The 24,314-nt window shown below is 38.7% G+C and overlaps 1 protein-coding gene across 3 annotated transcripts in view; it reads right to left on the reverse strand.

The window, feature by feature from the left end:
* Nucleotides 1–1,708: 1,708 nt before the first annotated feature.
* The window catches only part of RAP1B (RAP1B, member of RAS oncogene family), a 28,306-nt gene continuing 5,700 nt past the window's right edge, over nt 1,709–24,314 (reverse strand). For 2 of the 3 annotated variants that reach the window (XM_033163241.1, XM_033163242.1), the window contains exons 2-8: nt 12,692–12,778; nt 10,856–10,924; nt 9,716–9,772; nt 7,200–7,340; nt 6,049–6,192; nt 5,162–5,277; nt 3,261–4,598 (exon numbers count right to left, since the gene is read on the reverse strand). In XM_033163241.1, coding sequence (XP_033019132.1) covers nt 5,191–5,277; nt 6,049–6,192; nt 7,200–7,340; nt 9,716–9,772; nt 10,856–10,924; nt 12,692–12,748 — 555 coding nt within the window. In that variant the 5' untranslated portion in view covers nt 12,749–12,778 and the 3' untranslated portion in view covers nt 3,261–4,598; nt 5,162–5,190. Of the gene's footprint in view, nt 4,599–5,161; nt 5,278–6,048; nt 6,193–7,199; nt 7,341–9,715; nt 9,773–9,885; nt 9,908–10,855; nt 10,925–12,691; nt 12,779–24,314 lie in introns of those variants that run through there. The other variant, XM_033163243.1, reaches the window with a different exon arrangement.

The raw sequence follows: 24,314 nt of genomic DNA on the forward strand, positions 1-24,314 counted from the left end.
TTTCGGATATATTAAAAGGACGAGGATGCAGAACGGATCCTTTCATTACATTTTACCACGGAAGTGACGGACTTTAAATCAGCGGCTGGGCACTCTCGCGGAGAAAAAGAAATGGGTGTCTTGAGGTTTTTATTGGTTTTATAATAGCATCCATAGCTCTTATAAGTCTAGAGCAGGGTTTCCCAAACTTGGGTGTCTAGCTTTTTTGGACTACAACTCCCACCATTCCTTGCTAGCAGGACCCGTGGTCAGGGATGATGGGAATTATAGTAAAAAACAACTACTAGAGACCAAAGTTTGGGAAACACTGGTCTAGTTAGGAAGAAAGGGCTTCCAAGTATAGCTCAAGCTACTTCCTTACTGTCCTCGAAAGGCCTGGTAAGCTACCTTTGTAACGGTACATAACTATTTCACTGGTAGCTTCTCCTCACTATGGGCCTAGAAGAAAGGCCCCTGCAATTGTATTCTGCCTTCTGTGTAGCTACTAAAAGCATGGAAAGAGTCCTGTCTTCTAGTACATTGGTCTAGACCTGCTAACCTTTGCTGAACTCCCCCCACCCCTCTATTCTGAACAAAAACGCGGTGTCAAAGAAAAATCAATTTCCTTTATTAGCATTGAAATTAGGTTTACAGGTAAAGCGTCCGAAATACCCACCCATTACAATTAAATTGGCAAGAGATTAAACAGTTCTCTTACAGAGCAAGAACTGGGAAGACATGTTGCAGGGAGAGTAGGGTAGGCTAGCTAATGGGTTTACACTAAAATGCATTTTAACAGTTGCTAGTGTAGCAGTAGGGCTGGTCATTCATGGAACTGTTCTTTCAAATACAAATCCAACACACACCACCCAGACAGAAAAGACAACCCGGCAAGTGGAAATGCTAGGAGATAGAGGGTCACCTCACATTGAAAGCTTCTGCCTTGACAAGGAGACACCACCACATACAGGGCTGCTTCTGCCAATGCGAGCCCCCCACCCCACAGCAGTACAAATGTCCTTTAAGATATCCTGACAGTGATAATCCTAACTCTATACACAGATGTTGAACTGCAGATCCAATGAGCATGGGTAAGTTAGAAATAAACTAGGCACAGAAGCCAGTAATAATACAAAAGGAGAAACTCTTCCCCACAAAGCATGAACTTACCGGTACTAGTTTTGGAAGTCAGCTTTTACTCAAGAAGCAATATTCTACAGAATGTGAACATTAAGGCAGCTGAAGCAGCGTGCACAAATATTGCTACCTATCCGGCACTATGAGGAAGACCATGGTGACAGATAGGAAGTATTTGTATTGTGAAAGTTTAAGATTGCTCCTGAAGGAACATGAATTCTGAAATGCCTTGAGCTGTAATAAAACCTCTTATGCTGGCACTTTCAAGAACAAGTTTCTCCTATTGCATTCTTCTTGGAGATGTTTGCTTCAGATTTGCTGTGCCAAGGGAGACAGAAAGTACATAATCATGAAAGACAAGTAGCTAGTAATACCTTGCCAAAAACCTAATCCTGTGAACTAGGATAAGCATTAGAAATACAGAACTATACTGAGTTTGAAAAGTGATGTTACACAGTATGTATTAACCTGGAAATACTAACTTTTTAAAGAGTGAGCAATGAATTTGAGGGGAGGGTTATGATTAACTGCAATTATCAAAACACAGCCAGTTATTTAAAAAGACACAGGCAGTTTGGTGTTTATTTTTTTAAAAAACACCACCACCACCACCATGGTGAGTTATGAGTTTGGTTCCCACTGAAGACTCATATTTGAAAACCCAGGAGGAACATTTTTGGGCCATGAATACATACTGTATCTTAAGCTGCAGGAAGGCTGTATGAGTCTTTCCTGCAACTTTAAGGTACGTGCACATACACGTTTAGGGTTGCTTAATGTTACAGCCTGTACTGTTCTGCAAATGAACAGATGTGAGAAAATAAAGGATGAGATATGAATAAAACAATCCTATCCAAAAGCTGTGACAAAAAGCATAATATATACGATTGTTTGGCACTATCTTTTATACTGTACAGAAAAGTCATGCACAATCTCTTAGGAAATGCTGTAGCTGCAGAACCAAGACTAATGCATTTTGGTGTAGTCATCCTTTCCCATATGAATGCAGTTAACCGGCTACGTTTCTCTGTTGGCTCATTTTCTACCTAAAATCCAGTGATGGTGAGAAAAAAGCCCAGCTGCTTCAAAATTGGCAGAGCTCTGCAAAAGCCCTATTTGGAGCATGGGAGGACTAGAACTGGCAAGAGATTTCTCCTACACAGGGCTATGTACAAGGCTGCTTTGTACAGTAGTCCTGCCTGTCCAGACTACCAATAAGTACAGCAGCACACACAAGTTATACTCACCCACGAACAGTGCCAGAACTTACCAGTGAAACAGACTTCTTTCCAACTAAAGGATGTTAATGAGCATTTTTCAGTATAGTTAAGATTCAGTTCTCAAAGACAGCCAAGGTTGCAAGAAACTACCAACCAAGCAGTAACCCAGGCCATAGTATCAATTATTGCCTGTGCTACCTGCTTCACATTTATCAAAAAATGAAAGGCTTTATAAAAAAACAAACCTTTTGCCAAGTCACCTGCATGCAGCTGGTTTCTTTAGCTAAGATTAGAAAAAATCCCAATACTGTACTGTGATTCAGCATTCTGAAATACAGTTCCTGCCCCAGTAACTTCAGGTTCTTGTGACTGGACTTCAGTAGCCAAGATAAAACAAATACCCAACTCATAGTTGGTCAACTTGCGCTGTCCATATTTTTGCAAACTACAGCAAGCATCTGGGGAACCTTGCCTGTACATTTCAGATACCCTATGCTTCCATGTGTTTGTGGCTCAATTAACCTGGTGTTTTTTACTTGAGAACAAGCAGACTACATAGGATTCTTTATGCATAGCCAATAATAGTTTTGAATTATCTAGAAACAAGCAGCTTGTAAGACTACTCCATTTGTGCATCTGATGTCTTTCAGGCTTCAAAGTATTTGTAAACTTAACATAATTCTAGGTTTGGCTATACCAGTACCCTCTTGGGACAAAGAAGGTTGGTAAAAATAATCCCACTCTCTTTTTCCTTCTATCACATTTCTTAGCAAAGATACTCAGCAACGGAGGCTGACCTAACTCTGGAATGTTTCCACTGAAACCAGTAAATTATGGCAACATTAGTGGTCAGAGCACATCCATGATTATTTAGGAGAATGTGTTAGTCGTCTGACTTGTATAGGATGGACAAACAATGATTCCTTGGGGTTTCAAATTCTAATTGCCAAACACACATTTTAACACATTACTGATCTCACTGAAACATTACACAAAACATTCAATTACAGGTAGTTGTAATGCAAGCCCTTGCATGGCAATCCAAATTTATTGAACTACTGATGCTAAGTCATACAAAATTGCACCACTTTTAATTAAGGCTTTTAGTTTACATTTGGCCACCTCAAAGCAGTTGTAACATTAGGTTGGTCAATTTAAATACTGTGGCTCCCTGTTGGATTTTACACGCAATCTTTACACCCAAACGTTAATGCATACAAAGCAACAAGGCATTGTTAAATAAATCTGCAAAAAGGTAATTACTGCAACTTAGGCCCTGGGACCAATTACACATGATTAAAATTACTTCCCACATTCACATCCACAGTACTCGTCCACCATTTAACATCTCAACCAAAACGTTACACATGTAAAACAATCACTAACAGGCAAAAGTACTAAACCTGTATATTTGGTATTGCAAATACACTTATGCATGAGCAAGCAAGGGAATTCACAGTGAGAATCTACAGCTGCAGAAGCCAAAATGATTTACAAAAAATTGTTAAATCATTAAAAAATTGTTTTAAAATATACACTTCTTGTTGTAGACCCCCACTGTACACACAACTATAAACATTGTTCCCTATGTAAACAAGGAAAAGGAAACATACAATAAAAGGTTGAAAAATCTGGACATTTCCTTCCCAACAGATATTAAAGGCAATGTCTTTAGACAGACATTATACTGAAAGGACTCATTTTAAAGACTAGATCACTGTCTCCACAGGTTTTTTATCCTAAAATTAAAAAACTATATAGCTGTTGAGTTAATCAAAGCGCTTTTGTACAATACAATGATGATCCTGTATTTTTCTTTTAAAAAAGTTACAATAAGCTACAAATACCGATGAAGCAAAGTTATCTGGAGTAGTCTATATAGGAGCTCTTTGGACTTTCTTTTATTACGCTAAAATAGTGGTGCTTTTCGGATTTACATTATTGTACTCTCCAATAGGAAGTATGGGGTTTGTTGCAGTATACAGTACAGTTTTCATACATGTACAACATTGGTGGATGAACAATGTCTCTTATCAGTAATACTGGATGTAGGCTCTGGTTTTACCAGTTGCATACATTTAGATTATTTATAAGTAAAAATCTCTCGTGACACTGGAAAGTGATTAGAATGTGCAAACTGATGTAGTAGCTGTCATCCATTTCACAAAGGGTACCACCACAGGAAAGTCCATTTTAAGATGTTGGTAGGTTTAATAAAGTTGGAATGCTGGCACTGTTGTAGTCAGCAACAGTTCTTCAGACCTGGAACATAAAGAGAAACAGAGATTAACACTCAGATAGTATTTAAGCAATGAAAGAGAATCACTGTATTGAAAAAAGATGTTCTGTGCATTAAATGTTTCAGTTGCATTAACATTTGTTTCGTATTTCAGAAGTTCAATTCCAACTACCCCCAAGTGAAATTCTGCTCTCAGAACAGGATTTTTCCACCTCTTTCCTACTGCAGCCCCTGAAAAGCTGCTCCTGAGGTCCAAGAGAAGTGTCACAGTAGGCTGCAGCAATAAGCAATAGCCAAAAAAGTCAGATCCCCCACAACATTGGCAGAAGTACCTTTTACTTGCACAAGGCTATGTCTGAATCCCAAGCCATTAACTTTGAATTTTTGACCCATCCTATAAAGAGCTGGCAATCCTTCATGCATATTCAAGTGCACATGGATGCAGATATAGTGTTATAATTTAAAACCAGATTGAAATGATCAAAAGCATCTCAGCATGGTGAATGTGAAGAAATCAATTAATCATTTAAAAATGCAGCACTACTTGTTGCGGCTTTCAGTGTGGCAAGACTTTGCTTCCTCTTACCTGGCTCAGTGCTACAGTACACACATATATTAAAGTAGCTGACAAGATGACTTTTTGCGTGCTTTCCCAGGTACTGGAGTTTTTCTGTTAATTTGTCGCACAAGGTCGTAGAAGATCTGTGAACACAAAGTTTGCTTCATATATTCAATGTTTTTCGAGTGGGATCATTTTCAGGCTTTATAGCTTTTAAACATGACATTTAAATACCACTGCAGATATCTGCTGCCACAGACAAAATTCTGATGTGTAGCACTTATATTCTGCCTTCCAGAGTTCTTAAAATTAACAACTGCTACTTTCCCCAGTTTTTCCCCTCAGAAGTGCAAATCATGTAAATAAGACCATGATTCCTTTCAAGGGGGTTGACAGACAAGACTGAGGTTGCAATCCTAAACACTTTCTAGCACCACTGAAGACCCCTTATTTCCAAGAAATGCACACAATACGCTTGGATTTTAAGGAAAGCTTTTCTTTACATACAATTCAGCATGAATATTTGGGGACCAATTTCCTTCTATGTTAAGCAAAAGAATCCTGCAAATATTTTGGGCCAGTTTTGTACATCAGCAGTAGGGAAGACAGTTTCAAAGGGAAAATCAGGAGCCTTAAGTGTGCTCTCAATTGTTCTTTGGCAAGCAATGCTGACCAAAGCCCCACTTACACCAAGCCCACCAGAGAAATGCAGCCATTGCTTGCATAGTTTGAAATCAAACCACTTGAGCAAAGGAAGTAAAGTTTAAAATCACTGATAAGCTGCAGAGACAAAAGAAAACACAATGGAGATAGTGACATCATGTAATTGACAGGTGAACAAAGAGCTGATAATAGTGGAGGTGTGGGTTTAGGATAAACAAAGTAAAATTAAATGTGTAAAATTATTTCTTTACCTCATTAACATTTATTTTTGATTTTGCAGATGACTCTAAGAATGCACAGTTATTCCATTGCCTTGCTAAATTCTGTCCTTGTTCCTTTCCCACAACTCTTTCATCTTCCAAATCACACTTGTTGCCAACCAGAATCATTGGTACCTAAAATGATAAACATTAAGTAAAGATTTAAAATGTAAATTAAATAACTACTACCGTGAAAAGTTAAATAATTTTCGATACTAATCAGTCACACTCTGAAAGTTATATCTGAAGTCTTGATTGAAAATTGGATTCTTACACAATCAAACTAGAGGTAATGCATTTAAAATGCATCATATCATTAAAGTAGTTTTAAAACATCAACATTTGAGAATGAAGCCACTAGTAGCTTAGATTTGGAGTTCTCAAATCCAAGTTATACAGCACTGCACTTCTGTACTTGAATCTACATTTCATTTTAACATAACATTTAGGGCTGTCATATTATCTAGTAAAATAATCCACTGTCTTTGTATGATTCACCACTTTCTGAACCTAAAAGAGCAACTTATTCTAATGAGATAATTGGAATCTGAGACAGAGCAATATGGCACAATATAGTAATGCAGTAAAGCAAAGCACCAGCTTCTTTTGAATCCAACCAGCAGTGTTCTACCTTCTGGCTCCAAATTAACATCACAGACAGTACTCATTGTTTTGTAATGTTTTAAAATGGCCAGCTGCACACACGTCTCTACTTAATCAAGGAACTGAATATCCAAGCATTGTTTATGTTTTCAAATGAAATATGAATCCTGATAGTCTCGGCCTGTGTGCTTATTTTATCTTCCAAAGTCCCATTTTAAATAATAAAGTCCCACTTAAAGAATATCCTTTATATTTCTGATTCTTGCTAATTCTATATTTAAAGCCTTGCTATTGAATTTGTGCTAGTTCAATTACATTTTTGTACAGTAGTCATAAAAGTAGCAGATGATCTTCTGTTGAGTGGCCACATATCAATGAAAGAGACAACAGGAATTCCATTTTCACCCAAGGCAAGTTACTATGCATACATCTGATCATGTCCTTACTGTAGAACACTGGCTATAGAAGAGCCATAGGCTGTGCTTCTAAAGAGAACTTCCACTGGCCATTTGCAAACAATGCTTAGGAAGACTGCTTACATCATCAGTGTCTTTGACTCGAAGAATCTGTTCTCTTAGATCCTGCAAATCATTAAATGTGGACTGTGCTGTGATGGAATATACTAAAGCAAACCCTTGACCATTTTTCATGTAGAGGTCTCTCATGGCTGTAAACTGTTCCTGTAAAATACAATGACAGAAACGGAGAACTCAGAACAGTTATCTGACAAATGCAGCCTGACTTATGAGGACTGATCACATGGCAATTCCCCCCCCCCAAAAAAGCATGAGTTTACTTTTCCTATCCTGTTTATTCTAAACAGGAGCTGGCTGGCTTTCTGGACACGTAAAGTTATCAGTTGACACTTACTCAAAAGAAGCTGGAAGCATTGTGTCAAGAATTACAGATTTACAGAAAAAAGGCATCAGTCTAAGAAGCAGATGGATTAAAGACACTGTAAATTAGTAGTGAAACTTCAGAGTTCCAGCTATCTTTAGTCAGTTAACCATTTTTTCCATCTTTTCCCGTTCTTTTCAGGCAGCACCTTACTCTATACCAGCAGTGGGGAACCTCCATCCCATGGACTAATTAGGACCAGGTCTCCCCATTTGGCTTGTGAGGCACCCACCTGCCCTACACCTGCCCTACATCATATATGACACCAGGTCTGGAGCAGGTAAACACTCAGCTGTGCTAAAAGGGGCTTTGCAGCTGATCAGTGGCACTTGTAAAGCCCTGTGCACAGAGGCGCTGATGATCAGCTTATCATCAGGGCTTGTATATCTGTGTAATATACCCAGTTTTGCTGTTAGTCATAGTTTTCCAAAGCCCTGTGCAATGTTCTTTGCAAGTGTCACATTGGGGCTTGTAAAGCACTGAGCCTTTTCCTGTATGGTTTTTGACACCAGGTGACTGACAGGTAGGCAACCCCAATTTTCAGTTTTTAAAACAGCCTTGTCCTCCTAAAAATTATTGGTATAATGAAGGGATCCAACGTTAGTCAAGTTGGGTAGTCGGAATGGATACAGAACAAAATCAAATATATAATCAAAGTTGTATTTAACTTTGTGGTGACTAGAGAGCAAATATTCATGTGCACTGCTCTTTAGGCATGTTTAAATTGGTGGGTGGTACATGGCTTAAGTCATACTCAGAGTAGACCCATTGGAATCAATACACAAGTTTGCCATTCTTGGTAGGATACCACCTCAATTGTTTATAGTTTCAGTGCCTTCATTTCCCCCGTTAAATAATGTAAGGGGGAGGGAGATATTATTTAGTATTTTAAAAATCCCAAGTACATTTCTGAATTTATTTACAACATTTCTGTCCTGCTCTTCAGCTGAAAAGAAGTTCACAGACCAGACCAACTAACAAATATCAGAATTAAGTCCCTGTGCTTGGGATTACAATCTCAAAAGGCATACCACAAAGAGATACGGGTTTCAGAAAAGAGAAGGGAAAAAACAGGTCTGAATTACAATTGGTATTTGCTTGCATAATAATTAAATCACATGAAATACACCTTCTTGCTTTCCCCCCCTTAGTCAAATATTTTCACTGAACTACTTTGGGCTACCGCAAACACTTTGAGATATTTACACAGCATGTAATATATGGCACCCCTCAGGAAACATAACAATATAAGACAAATAGATATGGTTACTCTGATTTTTATTTAGGACAGCAGAATATTTTCTGGGAAACCCACAGCACTGCTTCATATGTGGTGTCAGAACTGACAGACTATCTTAAGAATGATATTGGGAAGGTGGTGGAAAGCTGAGTGAAAAATACCAACTCAGTGAAGAGCTGCACTATAAAAGGCATAGGAAGCGACTGAAAATAAAGCTTGCACCTTCTGCAGAACTATGGTGCAGCCACGTTTTTTTGTGTGTATGTTTTTGGGAGGGAGTCACAGGGTGGATCCAAAGATTGGTGTACTGTTTCTCCTTATATGCAAGGTATAATTAGTACAGGTTTGAGTATGCAGATCGGTTGCTCTACATGTACAAGCTTCATACCACAAGCTTAAGTGTGCCTGCTGGAAAACAATTTTTAAACAGATGCCAAACACCAAGATGCTGAATTGATTGTGTGTGAGCATTTAATACCTTTCAAACATGTACAGAAAACTAACCCTCTATCATTTTAAAATTCAATGCTCATTTCCTCCACCACCACCACCACCACTGATATTACCCCTTCTACTTACCAATAATGTCACTTGTATAGTTTTCTCAAATAGGTTGGGGAAGAGCAGCAATTTATTTGTAACTTAGCAAAAAAAGACGGTGACATGCTGACTGTTGTCAAGAGACCCTGATAAAAACTTAGTTCTGTAGCTCAATCTTTTTTTAAAAAAAATTCATGGATAACATACACACTCTTAAATTAACAAAAATGAAAACAATCATATACTAATAGTCTTATGCATGTTTACAGAAATTAACTGGAATGGCTTGTTCTGTAGCTCCATCTATTGCTCTGTAAACACTTTCATTTGTAAAAGTTGACGTATAGTAGTTTTACAGTTAGTCTTATTTTTACATACCGTTCCTGCTGTGTCTAAGATTTCAAGCATACATTGTTGTGCATCTACTTCAACTTGCTGTCAAAAAAGAAGACACAATTTTGTACTGAAGTATAAACAGTAAGACTTCAAATACTCATTAACTTGCCTTTACAAGTTATACCCACAATGCACAAGATTATTTCCCTTACCATAGTCAAAGCAGTTGGCAGGCTGAAAGAGAGTTTGAGAGTTTATAATAAAATAGCAAAATAGATATGTTAATTTTGCTTGGTCGGGGTTTATTTTGTAGCAAGAACTGCACACTAAATTCGAGCAGAGGGGAAGGCTAAAGCAGAGGAAGAACAAGATGACAGCGAGAAAGTGTTACCATTTAAGGACATTTTGAAAAAAGAAGTCCATTTTTCCTAATACCAAATACCCCAATCTACCACTCCCAACAACCCCAGCCAGAATATCCGATGGTTAGGGGTTATGGGAGTTTTATTCGAAAACAGTTGGAGGACACCAAGTTGTAAAATGCTCAAGTAATGTGCTACAATGCAGGTAAAATGCATGCCTTTTAGAGCTCAAGGCATCTACTGTTGCCATTAACACCATATAATTGTGTTTATATGGTTTATTCTTATGTTTTATTTACATCCCACCACATTTTTCCTTTTGGAAAACTCAGAGCACTTCCTGACCTCTCCCATTCTGGTAGTGAACAAGTCCACCCTCACTTAGCTTCATGAAACATCACTGGGTACTTTCAGATCATTCACAGAAAGTTGGTAGTTTTTTGTCACTATGGTATGTTGTGGACAGTTGCTTTATGATCTTTGTTCAAAAGTGCTCAGTGCTCAAAACAGAGCCCAGTAGCCTTCATGACACAAGCTAACCAAGCTGCCCTACTTTTACTTTTTGACTGCCGGAAGCTAGGTCAAGCTTCTTTCCATCTTGAAAAGGACCTATTCCAATCTGACTAGAAATGCCTTCTCAAGTTGGGTTGGGTTGTAACTTAGCCACATCAAAAAACAAAGCAGGTAACTTTCACTGTTGTGAAACAACATCCACAGCTTGTCTCAACCAAGTACATTTGGGTGGTAGGATACTGTTTTCAATAACACAAAATATGCTATTCACTTAAATGTATACTACAACTTAAAATAATGTGCATACCTTTCGGTAGGAGTCTTCTATCGTAGGATCATACTTTTCAACAAATATTCCTTGAACAAACTGTACAGTCTACAACAAAAACAGCATTTTATATATACATACCTTTTAATGCAATTTTTATAAATATTCCTATTAAAAGGAACATTTAAACTGCAAACAGTTCATTACACATTATATTAAGTTTCTTCAGAACACTGACATATCAATTTAAAGGTTAAGAGCCAGCATTAGTTTTGAACTTTGCTTCAGAGAAACTGTTCAGCCTTGAACAATGAAGGTGCTACTAAACTCAGTTGCACTATAAATCACATCAGCCACTATTAATTGATTCAGACAATGCCACAGTGTCTGTCCGTTTCTCCCTTATAAGGTGCTTAAATCCGTTTCTCTCTTTTTCTTTACTACCACATATTGAAGACAGGAAGCCTTCAAGGCAGCTGAACTTAATCTTATTGCATCTGAGTGACATCTGCACCCTCTCTGCATACGTATCTGATGGCATGAGGCTTTTTTATATTGAAAGTGCAATGGGACTTCCCATTCTTCTCCTCTGGCTCTGCAGTCCCCAGATCTTCTCTAAAGAGTTGGAAGACCTTCTGGAGTTTAGGACGAGTGCAAAGGGAAGGGGAAGAAGTGAAAATGTGCTCATGCAATTTTGGATATCACCCTCCACACTCTGCTTTCCTACAAAAAATAGAATAAAGACTAGCATAGGGTTTCTTTAACTGACATTTACCATTCAGCAATGTCTGATCTGAATATCCAAACCCCATGCTGAGACACATTCAAAAGGTCACCAGATTTTGAGTGACTTCCTCAGTGTCTCCCAATTTTTGAGGCATTTGCCAGCCTAATTTTAGACAGTGAAAATTCAGAATTGATTGAGGCAGATGATCTCACACCCCTAGTAAAATCTCTTTACTGGTGAGAGAGGTAGTTTGGGGTCTTTTTTTCCTTTTTTGTTTTTTAAAGCAAAATAATGAAACAAAAAGGTTATACAAATTCTTGTCATGATGAAGTGACAATAAGTTGTATTACCTTTTATAAATGATTGAAGTAACTCAAATGACTAAATTTTTAAAAAATGAATCCAAATTTTAGGCCCAAATAAGGTGCTACAGATAGATAAGAAGAGCATCTTTTAAAACATTCTACCTGTTAACTTTTCAAATTCATGTTTAAGCATTAGTATAATTTATTGGAAGCTGACCATTGACCTATTTTTCAAATATTGTTCAACTGAGATTCAAAAATAAATGAAAATTTTGGGGGTTTCCACACCAACCACTTCTACTTCCAAGTCCAGCTTCCCAACATTGACAATTTTTACTTAGCATTAATTTTTTTCTTAAAGCAAAATGAACAGCTTTCCAACCCTCAATAAACACAATTTTTACTTAGCATTAATTTTTTTCTTAAAGCAAAATGAACAGCTTTCCAACCCTCAATAAACACAAATGGGGCACTCCATTGACTGAACTACAGGTAGAGAGGTTAAAAACAGATAAATAAAATTGGTGTAGAACATATGTTCATATTATACACCTGAAATGCTTTCCAGCTGCCTATAACGTATTGGTTTGTTAGAATGTTTAATAGAGAGACTGATGCTTGCAGCAGGAAAACAGTGCTTTTCTTGGATTGCTTGCCAGGATCTGGAATCCTATGACTTAATACTAAACACATGCTTCACACACAACAAAACTGGACTCGGGCACATCACAGTGCACAGAAGTCACCTGAAACATCCAGACACCTCTTACTGGGAGTTTCAGATGAAATATACAAGTTTTATATGCTTAGACATAGTCATAAGAGGCCAAAAATATCACTTACCAAAGCAGACTTTCCAACACCTCCTGAACCAAGAACCACTAGCTTATATTCACGCATGGTGAAAGTGTTGAGTCACCGTCTTAATACCTATAAGAAAAAAAAAACCAATCTGTTACACTGAGCTGCATATGGTACAAGTTTGGCTTATCACTTTTATATTCTATTAGTACAGAATACAGAGTGTTTATACTATTGCACTAAAACTTCAAACAAGCAAAAAGTACAGATAGCTTGTTTTTAAATGGTAAAAAAAAATCTATGTGATAGGCAGTCTGAAAAGTATGTTGGAAGAAGTTTAGCAAATATCGTCAAATAAATAGTCACTTATCCACTGCAGGTAATATATCTAGCAAAGTGTCCTGATACAACTATAAAGTCAGTGGCAGTTGATATACCCTTTTGTGTAACCTTACGAGTCTTTGATCATGTCTTACTATTAAAATAAAATGTTACAAATACTGATTTTACCTGGGAATTTTTTCCAGGAAAAAACAAGTACCGGTATCAATAAATGCAGCACCATAAAAACAGCAGCAGCATAGCATCTGTAAAGAAAATCATTTTAACCCAATGCTAGGGGGTGTTAAGAGGAATGGTGCCAGACAGATCTTTCTGAGGAGGGAATTCTAAAGATGGGATACCCTGACCCCCCCCCCAAAAAAAAAGTCTTATACCCAGTTGCCACCAGACAAAACTCCAAAGTCAAGGACACAGGGACAGGCCTCTAAAGGTGATGATAATGTACAGGCAATTAACATATAGGAGCAAGCCATTCTTTAGAATGTTTGAGTGAAATGGCAAAGAAATCAGCATGCTTCACATGGCTTACTCCACTAAAGCAGCTGGCCAGGTTTAGGGTGTAGAAAAGTCCAAAAAGAGGGTGGGGGGATAGGCCACCACAATAATAGGGGTAGGGTGGGGGAGATATAGTGGCCTAAATCTGAAATATAATGGGAAGGATCCTACAGGAGTTGGGAAGACGAGAAAAGAAGAGGCTAGGGCTGGTTGATATATCAACATATTGTCCAAAACCAATTTGAAGTCCATATCATGATGTTGGTTCATAATTTTTGACTTGGCAATATATGGCGAATCATGATGTGTATTTGTGCTATGCAAAAATCACAATGTGGAGAAACTGTGAAGCCAGCAGAGAGAGAAAGCATGCAGGTCCTTTTTCAGTAGATACTGAGGGAAAAGTTCCCCCAAAGTCCTGGCCGCCCTCAATTGCTTGCTCACTCTTTCTCACTGCAGCAGACAGAGTAGAGGAGGAAGCCCAGCAAGAGCAAGTCAGGAAGGGTAGGTGCAGCCCATGCAGGAGGCAGCAGTGACTTTACTCTAGAGTCGTGTGGGGAGTCATTTCCACTCCCGCACCCTCAGAGCCATTCAGCTGACCCATGCTGTGGCGCAAGCGGTGACAGTTCACTTGGGCAGCAGGCAGCAATTTTAAGCTCAAGTCTCAGTCACATACATCATGACAAGACTTCTGAAATTGCTCACAAACAGACCATTCCCTATCATGGAACGTGTCTAATGCCTAGCTTCGAACACAGCAGCAGACATCATGGCTTTTCATTACCAAAAGGCTACACTCAAGTCAGTCAAGCATAGGAAGTCTAGCAGCAGCAGCAGCAGCTACAACAACAAAACAGTTGAGGGTGGCATTAGGGGGTTAGAAAAAAACAACCTCCTAAATCAGGACCCATATACCTATTGCGCTGAAAATAGCCAAATGCAAAGCTGAAGTTCTAGAAATAAGAGTTCTTCCTTATTAGATTTGCAAAACCAAGTATATATACAAGTATATAACAAGAGTTATGCAAACAAAATTTTGATGTGTGTGCATATGAGAAATATCCATATCTAATGCTTCAGACTAGTTCAACAGTATCATAAGTTCAGCAGTTCCACCAACTGAATTGCACAACATACACTGCCCTAGCCTCAAATGCAACTGAAAGCACCCAAGGAGCATGTGACAGAAGAGTGTGTGGGAAACTGATTGACAGCAGGGGCATAGAATGGAAAGTTGGATGAAGTTAAAGCAGGGTAGGAGGAAACATTTTTGCCTCTGGGAACCAGATTCTTATCAAGATTGGCTTTGTGTGCCAAAGTTGATAGGTGGGCACCAACCTATCAATAATATGGTGTCATTATGCCACCACGATTGACAGGTGGGCAGAACCGCTCACTTGTCAACATCCCTCCAATGGTTTTGCAAGTCTCCCCATGCCTCTCATTTAAACCCAATGTCAGGGTTTCCTGGCTTAATGCTAAAAAGCAGCTTTTGAAACAGCCTCCATGCCTTCCTGTGATGTGCACCCACCAGCTACATGCCTTTCAGTGATGGAACTCTGAGCAGGGCTTCCAACAATTACCACAGAAAACAGGAAGATATATCTGGAAGATGGTCCTTTAAAAATCCTTGTTTAAAGCAATTTAGTGCTTTGAAAATGTGGGTTACAGCACATGTGCCTCATTTGAATACATAAGTATATGAACTAGATAGAAGAAGAGGACTCATCAACATTCTGTTTTCATTACAACACTTACTCAGATTCTTCATCAAGTGTTCTGACAAGAACTAAAAGTTTCTTTGACCTATAGGTCAAAGAAAATATTTTGCATGTGTGCCTAAAAACACAAATGCCACAGTTGCGTAATTCTGTGTCTATACATTCTTGAATCAAGTGAAACTTCAAGTCTTGGGAACAAAAGTGCTCTCATCACTAAGTAGCCTTTTCATCCACATCCATTATCTACTGGGCAACATACTTTCTCTCCTTGCTTTGTGATCTTTTCACTACTAAAGTACAAAGCAATAGGAATGTGCTTAGGTTACATAGAACACTGGGGTGGGGGTGGGGGGAGAGAGACTGGTGAAGCTGTCAGGGAGAATGTAGTCAAGCTAACCTTGCTCAACACACTGAATTTAGCTTTGGGCTTCACATTTAACAACATTAGTAGAAGAGTCTGTACAGGGTAAAAGTTATTCATGAGGTTAGAAAGATAATACAGTTCCAGACTGGTTCTCACAAAAGTGAAATTTAACTGATAGTTGAAATTTGCTGGTGTGAACCCATAAACAGGAATACCGGTATTCTGGAACAGCTTACAACAGTTAAAAAAGATCTGACAGTTAACAATTCATTAAGTCATTGTCAAACATGTGTTTTATACATGAAACCATTTTTGGAAATAAGTTATAACCCAACTTCCTTTCTGAGAAAAGCTAAGCTAGACCAAAGTGACAGATTAGCAATAATTAGGCCTTCCTGTTGTGCAAGTTCCACCGAAGTAGTGGAAGACATCACATTATTTACTACGACCTTAGCAGAACAATTTGAGCATTCATCCTAGTAAAATTGAAAGCAGCACAGACCTTAAAAAAAGTGGATCATTTGCTAATATGGGTCTTTTTTACTAGACAAGGTGAGCAGGCTTAGTATTATCTGCTGAAACAAATAAGTTCTAGCTCCCAGATGCAGCAAGCTACATCATTTAATTGCCACTTCCAGCTTGTGATATTGATTCCCTGCTGTGCAAAAAAGCCTTTGTGTTGGATTCCCTTGATGTGAATGGCCTTTATTGACATTAGATGATGCTCTGTCCAATTCAGGAACTCTGATGCTATCCTGTTGTGACTGAAGTATTTTGTTCTTTTATGCAGAACAATCAGATTTCACATCACTACCAAGCACTAGGAACGCCCCCCTTCAACCATGAGCTAATGAGCTTTTCCAGAAAACATGCTCCCTCTTTTTCATTTGATTACTTATTGGTCCAATAGTAAGTGTGTGTCTGCCAACTATCTAGATTAACCCTTAAACAAGAAGCCACTGCACATACATTCAAAAAACTTTTGTTTCAGAACTAGCTTATGGATAAGTTTATTTATTGGACTACATCAAAGTTTATTGCATGTAGTCTATCACATAGTGCACTATTTTTAGCCATCTCTACTCAGATAACATTTTGCTTTGTGTCAACTTTAGAGAGAAAGCAATCATAAAGCAATTGCATAACAATACCACACACAGCATATTAGTTAAGTTTTAATGTGTCCATGGAAATTCATTTTAATTTCTAACAAAAACAATCCTGGATGAGGTTTTCCAAAGCGTCAAAGCAAATATATTCATTCAAAAATTAGTATTGATTACCTTCCAATAACAGAGGCATCATTAATACAGATGTTCACAGTCAGAAGTAGAACTATATGGGTCAACAAAATTTAGCTGACTATGTAGCCAGCCAAAATTTCTTCTCACTATAACCCTGTGGGAGTTCTGCTGGTGTAAAATCCTTTTGCGCTATTTTGAGTAATTCCCTTCTCCCACTAAAGCCCTGTACAATATACATCCCATTGTTCGGGGCTCCCTGACCGAACCCTCTGAACAAAGTTTTTGGGGGCCAAGGGGCTTCAAGGGAAGGAAGGGAAAAGGAAGATTAGATCCTTACACCACAGATAAATATGTTAGTGATTCTGGGCCTGCACTCTTCCACTAGGGCCTCCCCAAATTCCTGGAGAGCATTTCCCACTCCCACCCCCCAGCAGCGGGAGAAGGTGAAGAGAAAGATCAGCTGCACAACCTGATATCCACTCATGCAGACTCTGGGTACAACCCTTAAAGCAGAGCTATGCCTTAAATATGACCCTAAGTGTGCATTGTTCCACCAAAAAATGTCACCAGAAGAGGGCAAGCATCTGATAGTGCAATGACCTGATAACTCAGTTGGTTAGAATGCGGTGCTGGTAATGCCAAGGTTGCAGGTTTGATCCCCCATAAGGGACAGCTGCACAGTCCTGTATTGCAGGGTGTTGGCCTAGATCAGGCGTGTCCAGCCAGTAGATCGTGATCTACCGGTAGATCCCGGCTGATTCTGGTAGATCACGGGACCCTTATCAATTGTGGGATTAAATAAAGTTTACTGAAAGTTAACAAATAAAAGCTGAAGAACTCTGGGCAATCCTACCCTGAAAACACTCAATAAATTTGGGCTCAACAACTCTGGGCAATCCACCCACCCCACGAACGCTCCTCCTCCCTCCAATGACAATGGGTAGATCACTGCCAGTTTTTTTATACTGGGAGTAGATCACAGTCTCTTGGGAGTTGGACATGCCTGGACTAAATGATCCTCAGGGTCCCTTCCAACTCTATGATTTTATTATCTATGATTAAAAATCAATAATTTTTAATTCACAAACTTTATACCATGTCATCTACTCTAGATGTTGTCTCCACCAATTTCAGAGCATCCAATAATTGTTCGATCACTCAGTCCTATATTGACTTCAAAGCTGTGGAATCTTCAATGTGGCATTCCTCAGGGTTCAATTTTATTTTCTATGCTGTTTAATGTTTACATGAAACCAGTGAGTGAGGTTATCCAGTTTTTGAATAAATTGTCAGCAATATGCTGGATTATTACACAGAGCTCTACTTCTCTTTTACATCTGCAGGTGTGACAGTGGATGTACCGGCCCATTGTGTTGCTTCAGTAACAAAGACAAACCAATCACAGTGAAAGGAAGAGGTCACTGCCTAGTAGCCCCCCTGGATTATCAGGTGAATTTAAGACCAGGAGTTAACAGGATGGCACAAAGCAGTTCCATATAGGGCAAACCCATTTAAACTCCTCGGGTGGAGAAGCCCTCCTTATAAAGGAAAACCACTCCATGCATATTTGCATATAAAGTAAGCTGCATGTATATGATGAAGTATGTAGATTGATTCATAGAGTTCAGCAGCTCTTAAATTCACATATAAATAATCCTATGCTTGCCCTGCATACTAGCCTTGGCCCAGTATACCTGAAGGAGCATCTCATCGTTCAGCCCGGACACTGAGGTCCAGCGCCGAGGGCCTTCTGGCAGGTTCCCTCACTGCAAGAAGCAAAGTTACAGGGAACCAGGCAGAGGGCCTTCTCAGTAGTGGCGCCTGTCCTGTGGAACACCCTCCCATCAGATGTCAAGGAAATCAACAACAATCTGACTTTTAGAAGGCAGCCCTGTTTAGGGAAGTTTTTAATGTGTGATGTTTTATCGTGTATTTAATATTGTGTTGGAAGCCAAACCCAGCCACATGGGAAGGATATAAATAAATTATTATTATTATTATTATTGCCATAGAACTCAATACTACCCTACTACCTTGTTTCTTTCTATTATCCTTCAACTATTTTAGTCTCCCTCCCACCTAATCTACACCCTTCAATGAAGTCTTTCCACTCCCAACATTCCAGTTTCTTTAAATATTATGTCATGTGTTGCCCTCCTACCTTCAACACATTGGCCCTACAAGTTCTGCTCTCTTCATTAGACTTTCTGTAACTCCTCACTCCTATTGCTAGATACTAAGTTTTTCTCATTTCCTTGGGATAGGCTATCAGTAGTCAACAACCATTTAAGACAAAAGAAAATGCCTCCACCCTGCATGTGTTATCCATTCTTAATTTTAAAAGCCTGATAAAGGTAGTGGTGAGAACCAAAGTGTGTTCTCAGTAACGACCACTTTTGAGGGCAGACACTTCTTACACACCATTCTGATTCACAAACCGGGCAAATATATTCAATTATGAAAGCTGAGTAAGTCCTGCAAATTTGCACATTTATTTGAGCTATGGAATTTGTGTTCTAGGGAGTCTGTTCTTTGATGAACAAAGAGGCAAGGCTGTGAAAACTTAAAGAGTTTGAAATCTGTGCTACAATTGCTGTTCAAGAATTGTAAGAAACACCAACATAAGAAAGCTTGCACATGCACTGTTGACCTTATAAGGTGCTCACCCTGTCTACTGCCCCAATCAAGCCCATGTCCACAAATGTTCACAAGACAATTCACCATCACCTAAGAATCATTAGTATGTTTGCATGGGTCTTGCCAAGTACTTCATGCTAAAGTCTGCTTGGCATGCTCCATCAAATGTCTCACTGACGCCCATGGTGCCAATAAGTTAAGGGGAAATAAAACCAAAATAGTATTAAAGAAAAGTCTTGCAGGAAATTTCTTACAGCTGATAACACAGAGGAGTCAAACAAAGTTAGGTTTTACTACTAGCAATCTGTCTTAGAAGAGGTTCTCCTTTACCCTGAATTTTCTGACTCTGGAAACCAGTTTGGTCAATTTTGAGACCTGTGAAAGATCTCTAAATTCTTTTTGCACTGATGACACCAATAACACCTTTAAACAGAAGACGCAGCTCAATAGCATCTTTACAATGCACTGCACCTTGGTCATACATTTACATGGACTGCTCAAGAGCAACTTACATACTGCCCAAGGGATTGGGTGGTTTACTTTGATTTAGAATATTTGCAAAGAATTGTAGCAAACAAAGGCAAAAATATGGAGGCAATGAACTCCACATTAATCTCAAAGAGGAAATGGGGAAAACTGCATTAAGAGAATAAATAAGGGGGAAATGTAAACTGCCATGTAAACTCATGGTTGGCTTGAAAACCACGGTGGAAGGATAGGATATAAAATTTGACAAATGTAATTAAGATTTGTTAAGCTGAACACCTTTTTTCTTGATATTAATATTCCATTAGCCAAGACTGGCACAGTTTAGTTGTTGCAAGAATAAAAACCAGAGAACTATTTAATTAATCATTCACATTTATAGAGTCCTTACTCAATATTATAGTTATAACTCATTATAATGTTATGGTTAACAATGAAATCAATTTGTTTTTGTAATTAACCAAAGTATTAAGCAGCATCTTTGTAGTATCTACTTAAAGTTTCTTCTTATAAAATTAATGTTTTAAAAAAATTCTGACCAGTTATTTGAAAACTTTTTCTATTGGTCCAGCAATAAATAAAGGCGAAAATCTTCTGATTATGATGTATGGAAAGGCCTTCCTTTCTTTTAGATGTGTCTTTCTTTGAACAGCTACATGCAGCCTTCTGTCAGGTTACTGATTTCTGACAAGGAAGAAAACTCCACTGTTCTCTGACTGCAGACTCACCAAGAATTTAGAAGTCTGCTATCTTAATAAACTTCCAATAGTTTCATAAATTAGAACTGTTTTTAGTATTCTGTATCACAGAGATTGTTGGAGGTTTCAATAAATGTTTTCATCTGTAAACCGTAAATACATTTACCGGTATTTAGGCAGCAATATTTCTTTATCAATTCATGGCAGCATGAACACGCTTCTTCACAATTATTTTTACTACCTAACTTTGTTCAAGGCATGTTACCTAAACAACCACCTATCTGCCATTTCTATCACATTAATCAAAGTACTAAAGATGCCTTACTGCCACCAAAAGGCCTTTCTTTAGGAAAGCTGATTTCTCTTAAGCTGAATTTTCAAGAGTTCACCATCTGAAAACAATATTTGGAACCACATGCTAAGCACAGCCACTATTATATAAACTATCCATCACTTTGTCTCCAACATAGGCACCAACACCATCTCTTCAACTTCTCAATTGTCAGGAGTTATTCGATACCATTTAGATTACAGTATTTTTTTCTATCTTCCATGTTTTAGAATTAAAAATACAACTTGAAACTGCTTCAATGCCATGCAGCCAAACACAACTTCTATGGATGTGCATATATGTGTAAAGGGGGCAAATGTATGGGAGACCTTTCTCTGTGAAGAGACCAAGTGCTGAAATGAACTGATGTTAAGGCACAAACTAGACAGGGATGGCCCATATTTGTTTATTCAAGTGTCTACCTTTTTAACTTTTCTCTAGGCCAGCTCACTTTTAATACTGAAGTTGAGATGGGAGAACACTGACCAATCATGGACAGAGGAGGAGGGTTCAGCTCTCCTCAACCACATGCCTCTTTCAATGTGAAAATTAGCCACTACTGCCAACTTTATATGTAAACAGGGAAGACACGTGAATAAAAATAGGCAACTGCCCTCACATGTAGTTTGGTCCTGTTGCATTCAATTGGTTCTGAAGTCCAAATGATAGTTTTATTTCAATGTCTTGCACAACTTGTCCTTTATGTAATGTCATGTTCTTTGCCTTGTTTTGCAAAACTGAAGTTCAAGTCATTTCTTAAGCTTGTTTCTTCTTGTTTGTTTTCTAATCATTCTTTGCAAATACAACTATACAAAAATTATCAAGATATTGAAACATGTAGCAATTACTTTCATATTGAGCCAGGTAAATCCTTTTACTAATACAGTTAACCTCTTCTTACGTCCGCCTCCGCTTGCATCCAACGTCCATGGCAAACCTGGAAGTAACCGGCGGGTTTGCCGCTGTTCACACATGCGCAGAAGCAGTGATCGCCGCCCGTGCCTGCGCACAGCGGCGCCTCTCCCAGTGACCTGTTTCAACCTCTGGATGGACCTCTGGAACAGATTATGGTCGCAGGTAGAGGTTTCACTGTACCTGATCAAAGCAAGGAATGCATACTGATGGCAATGGGTTTCAACTGGCTAAACTAGGATGCAAACTCCCACACCTAGTTCAACACTAAACTAAAGCAGTGCATGTTCTGCTCCTAGAAGTCCACCAATAAAGCTTCATACATCTAGATGACATACTAGATGTATGGCTTCAATTCTAATATTTTTCTCTGTGACTTGAAGGAACTTCCATTCACAGAAGTTCAGCACACAGAATGAGTCCTTCCAAGAGTAATTGTACTTTCTTTCCATGAATAGAACTCCTGTTAACAGAGTAAGAACTTAAGATGCAAGTCTATGTTTACAACTAAGCATTAATTTTGAAGATTAACTAGTATTGTGCAAAGTCTGCAATTTTATTCAGAAGAATAAAACAAACTTCCCACATTGGAATATTTGCTGGAGAGATATGAGGATTCAAATATTTTCTCAAGGAAAAATGGAGAAAATTGGATCTTATGGAATCCCAAGTATTTATAGAAAATCAGTATTCAAAACAACGTACCTGAAGAAAATTGATGAAAAAATATTTCACAAGCCACTATACTAGCCATTCTAAACCCATGACCCATCAATGTATTTTTTTTTGCGGGGGAAGGGGAAGGTTATCAAGGAAAAATAAAATTCACATTAGCATTTCCACTGCTATAGTTGGTGAAGCTGTTCACTGCACTCTTATAACTAAATTGTGATTTAAAGTTGTGTCCTATCAAATTCTCATGGCTCAGGAAGGATTATTGTTCACATTTACAATACTCCACGGGCTTAACTGCAAGTAACAAAAGTAAAGCAGAAACAGAATGGTCCTCCATTGCTTTTGCTAAACTTCCAGGTGTTGTTTGGTAAGTTCTTAAGGGGAAGAAGTTTCTATATTTGTGGAGTAGTCATAAAAAAGTATCTATATATCTTTGCCACTCAAAAAAGAAGAGCAGGGCTGCTCTTGACAGGACAGGCTCTTGTTTGGATATGGGGAATGAGAAAGTATTTATTATAAAACTATTAAGGGCTTTATAGAACAAAATAAAGAAGTATGCCCAGAAGGGCGCAAAAAGCAAGTGCATGAAATTTATCCCACTGACACATCCCATTTGAGAGATGTTTCCAAAGCCTCACCATTCCGAACAAGTTGAAGCATTCTAAACTAATCTTCATCTAATCTTCATTTATAATCTTGCCAAGAAGCAACCATAGTGGTCACACTACAAAAGTATAAAAAGTATGCCTTATTAGATTGAATGTCTGAGGCAGATAGAATTGGTGAAAAACAGTTCCAGGCACACCTGTATCCTTTCTGAACATGGTGCTAGTTTCAAGAGCACCTCAAGGCCACTCTCCACCTCCAATCAAATCATGGGGTTTGACAATCATTTTAGTCACATCTGGATTTAGTTTCTTAGACAGGAAGTTACTCTCAGATAGTGATATAGGACACATCAACAAAAAACTGTGCAGACATCCAGCACAGCACAAGAAAGTGAAGAGAGACTGCGTGTTAGGCAGAGATGCCACTAAAATGCAGAATAGTTAAGAAACATGGCCACCTCCTGTGGCATATTGGGTCAGGTGTTTCTGGTTATTAACCAAAAGGTTAGTGCTTGGAGCCCGGACGAGCCCCCAATAACAATGGGGGACACAATATCAACAGATACAACAAATACAACTAAGGATCTTTTACTTCGAATATTCCTAACACTAATTACAGAAACTGTTCAACTGGTCACATTATCTGGTAACTGGTCAACACAAATTAAGGCAATATGATCACTCAGTCCTCCCATTCAGTGTTCTTTTCCTTCCTTTTCTTCCATAGGCGTGCACAGGGCCAATGCTGCTGTGGCAGCAGGCCTTTGTTGCTTCTTGGCCTTTGTTGCTTCCCTGGATCTTCAGCTTCAAGGGATGTTTCAGCACACTGTGGCAGGTCCTGTCTCTACATGAGGAGTCAGACACCAGCCACTTTCACCACTGGCAGTGTTGTCATAAAGACTGTGTAGGATCTTTGCCACTTAGGTTTCAGAGTCTCTGCATAGGGATAAAACTAGCATAGCAAAGCTACATGGCATTAGGGCACCTGCTAAAAGAATAGGAGATAGTTACAGAGATTATATCTGTCCTTGGAGGGTGGTGTCTTGGGCCCCTCCAGCCTTTCTTTTGCCTCACAGATTAACCTCACAGGTATCGATATTGATCACACCTCAGTCCTCCTCCCTGTTGGAGGCAAGCTAGAATAACCCAATC

Source organism: Lacerta agilis, chromosome 10 (genome assembly GCF_009819535.1).
Source record: "Lacerta agilis isolate rLacAgi1 chromosome 10, rLacAgi1.pri, whole genome shotgun sequence".
NCBI classification, from domain to species: Eukaryota; Metazoa; Chordata; class Lepidosauria; order Squamata; family Lacertidae; genus Lacerta; species Lacerta agilis.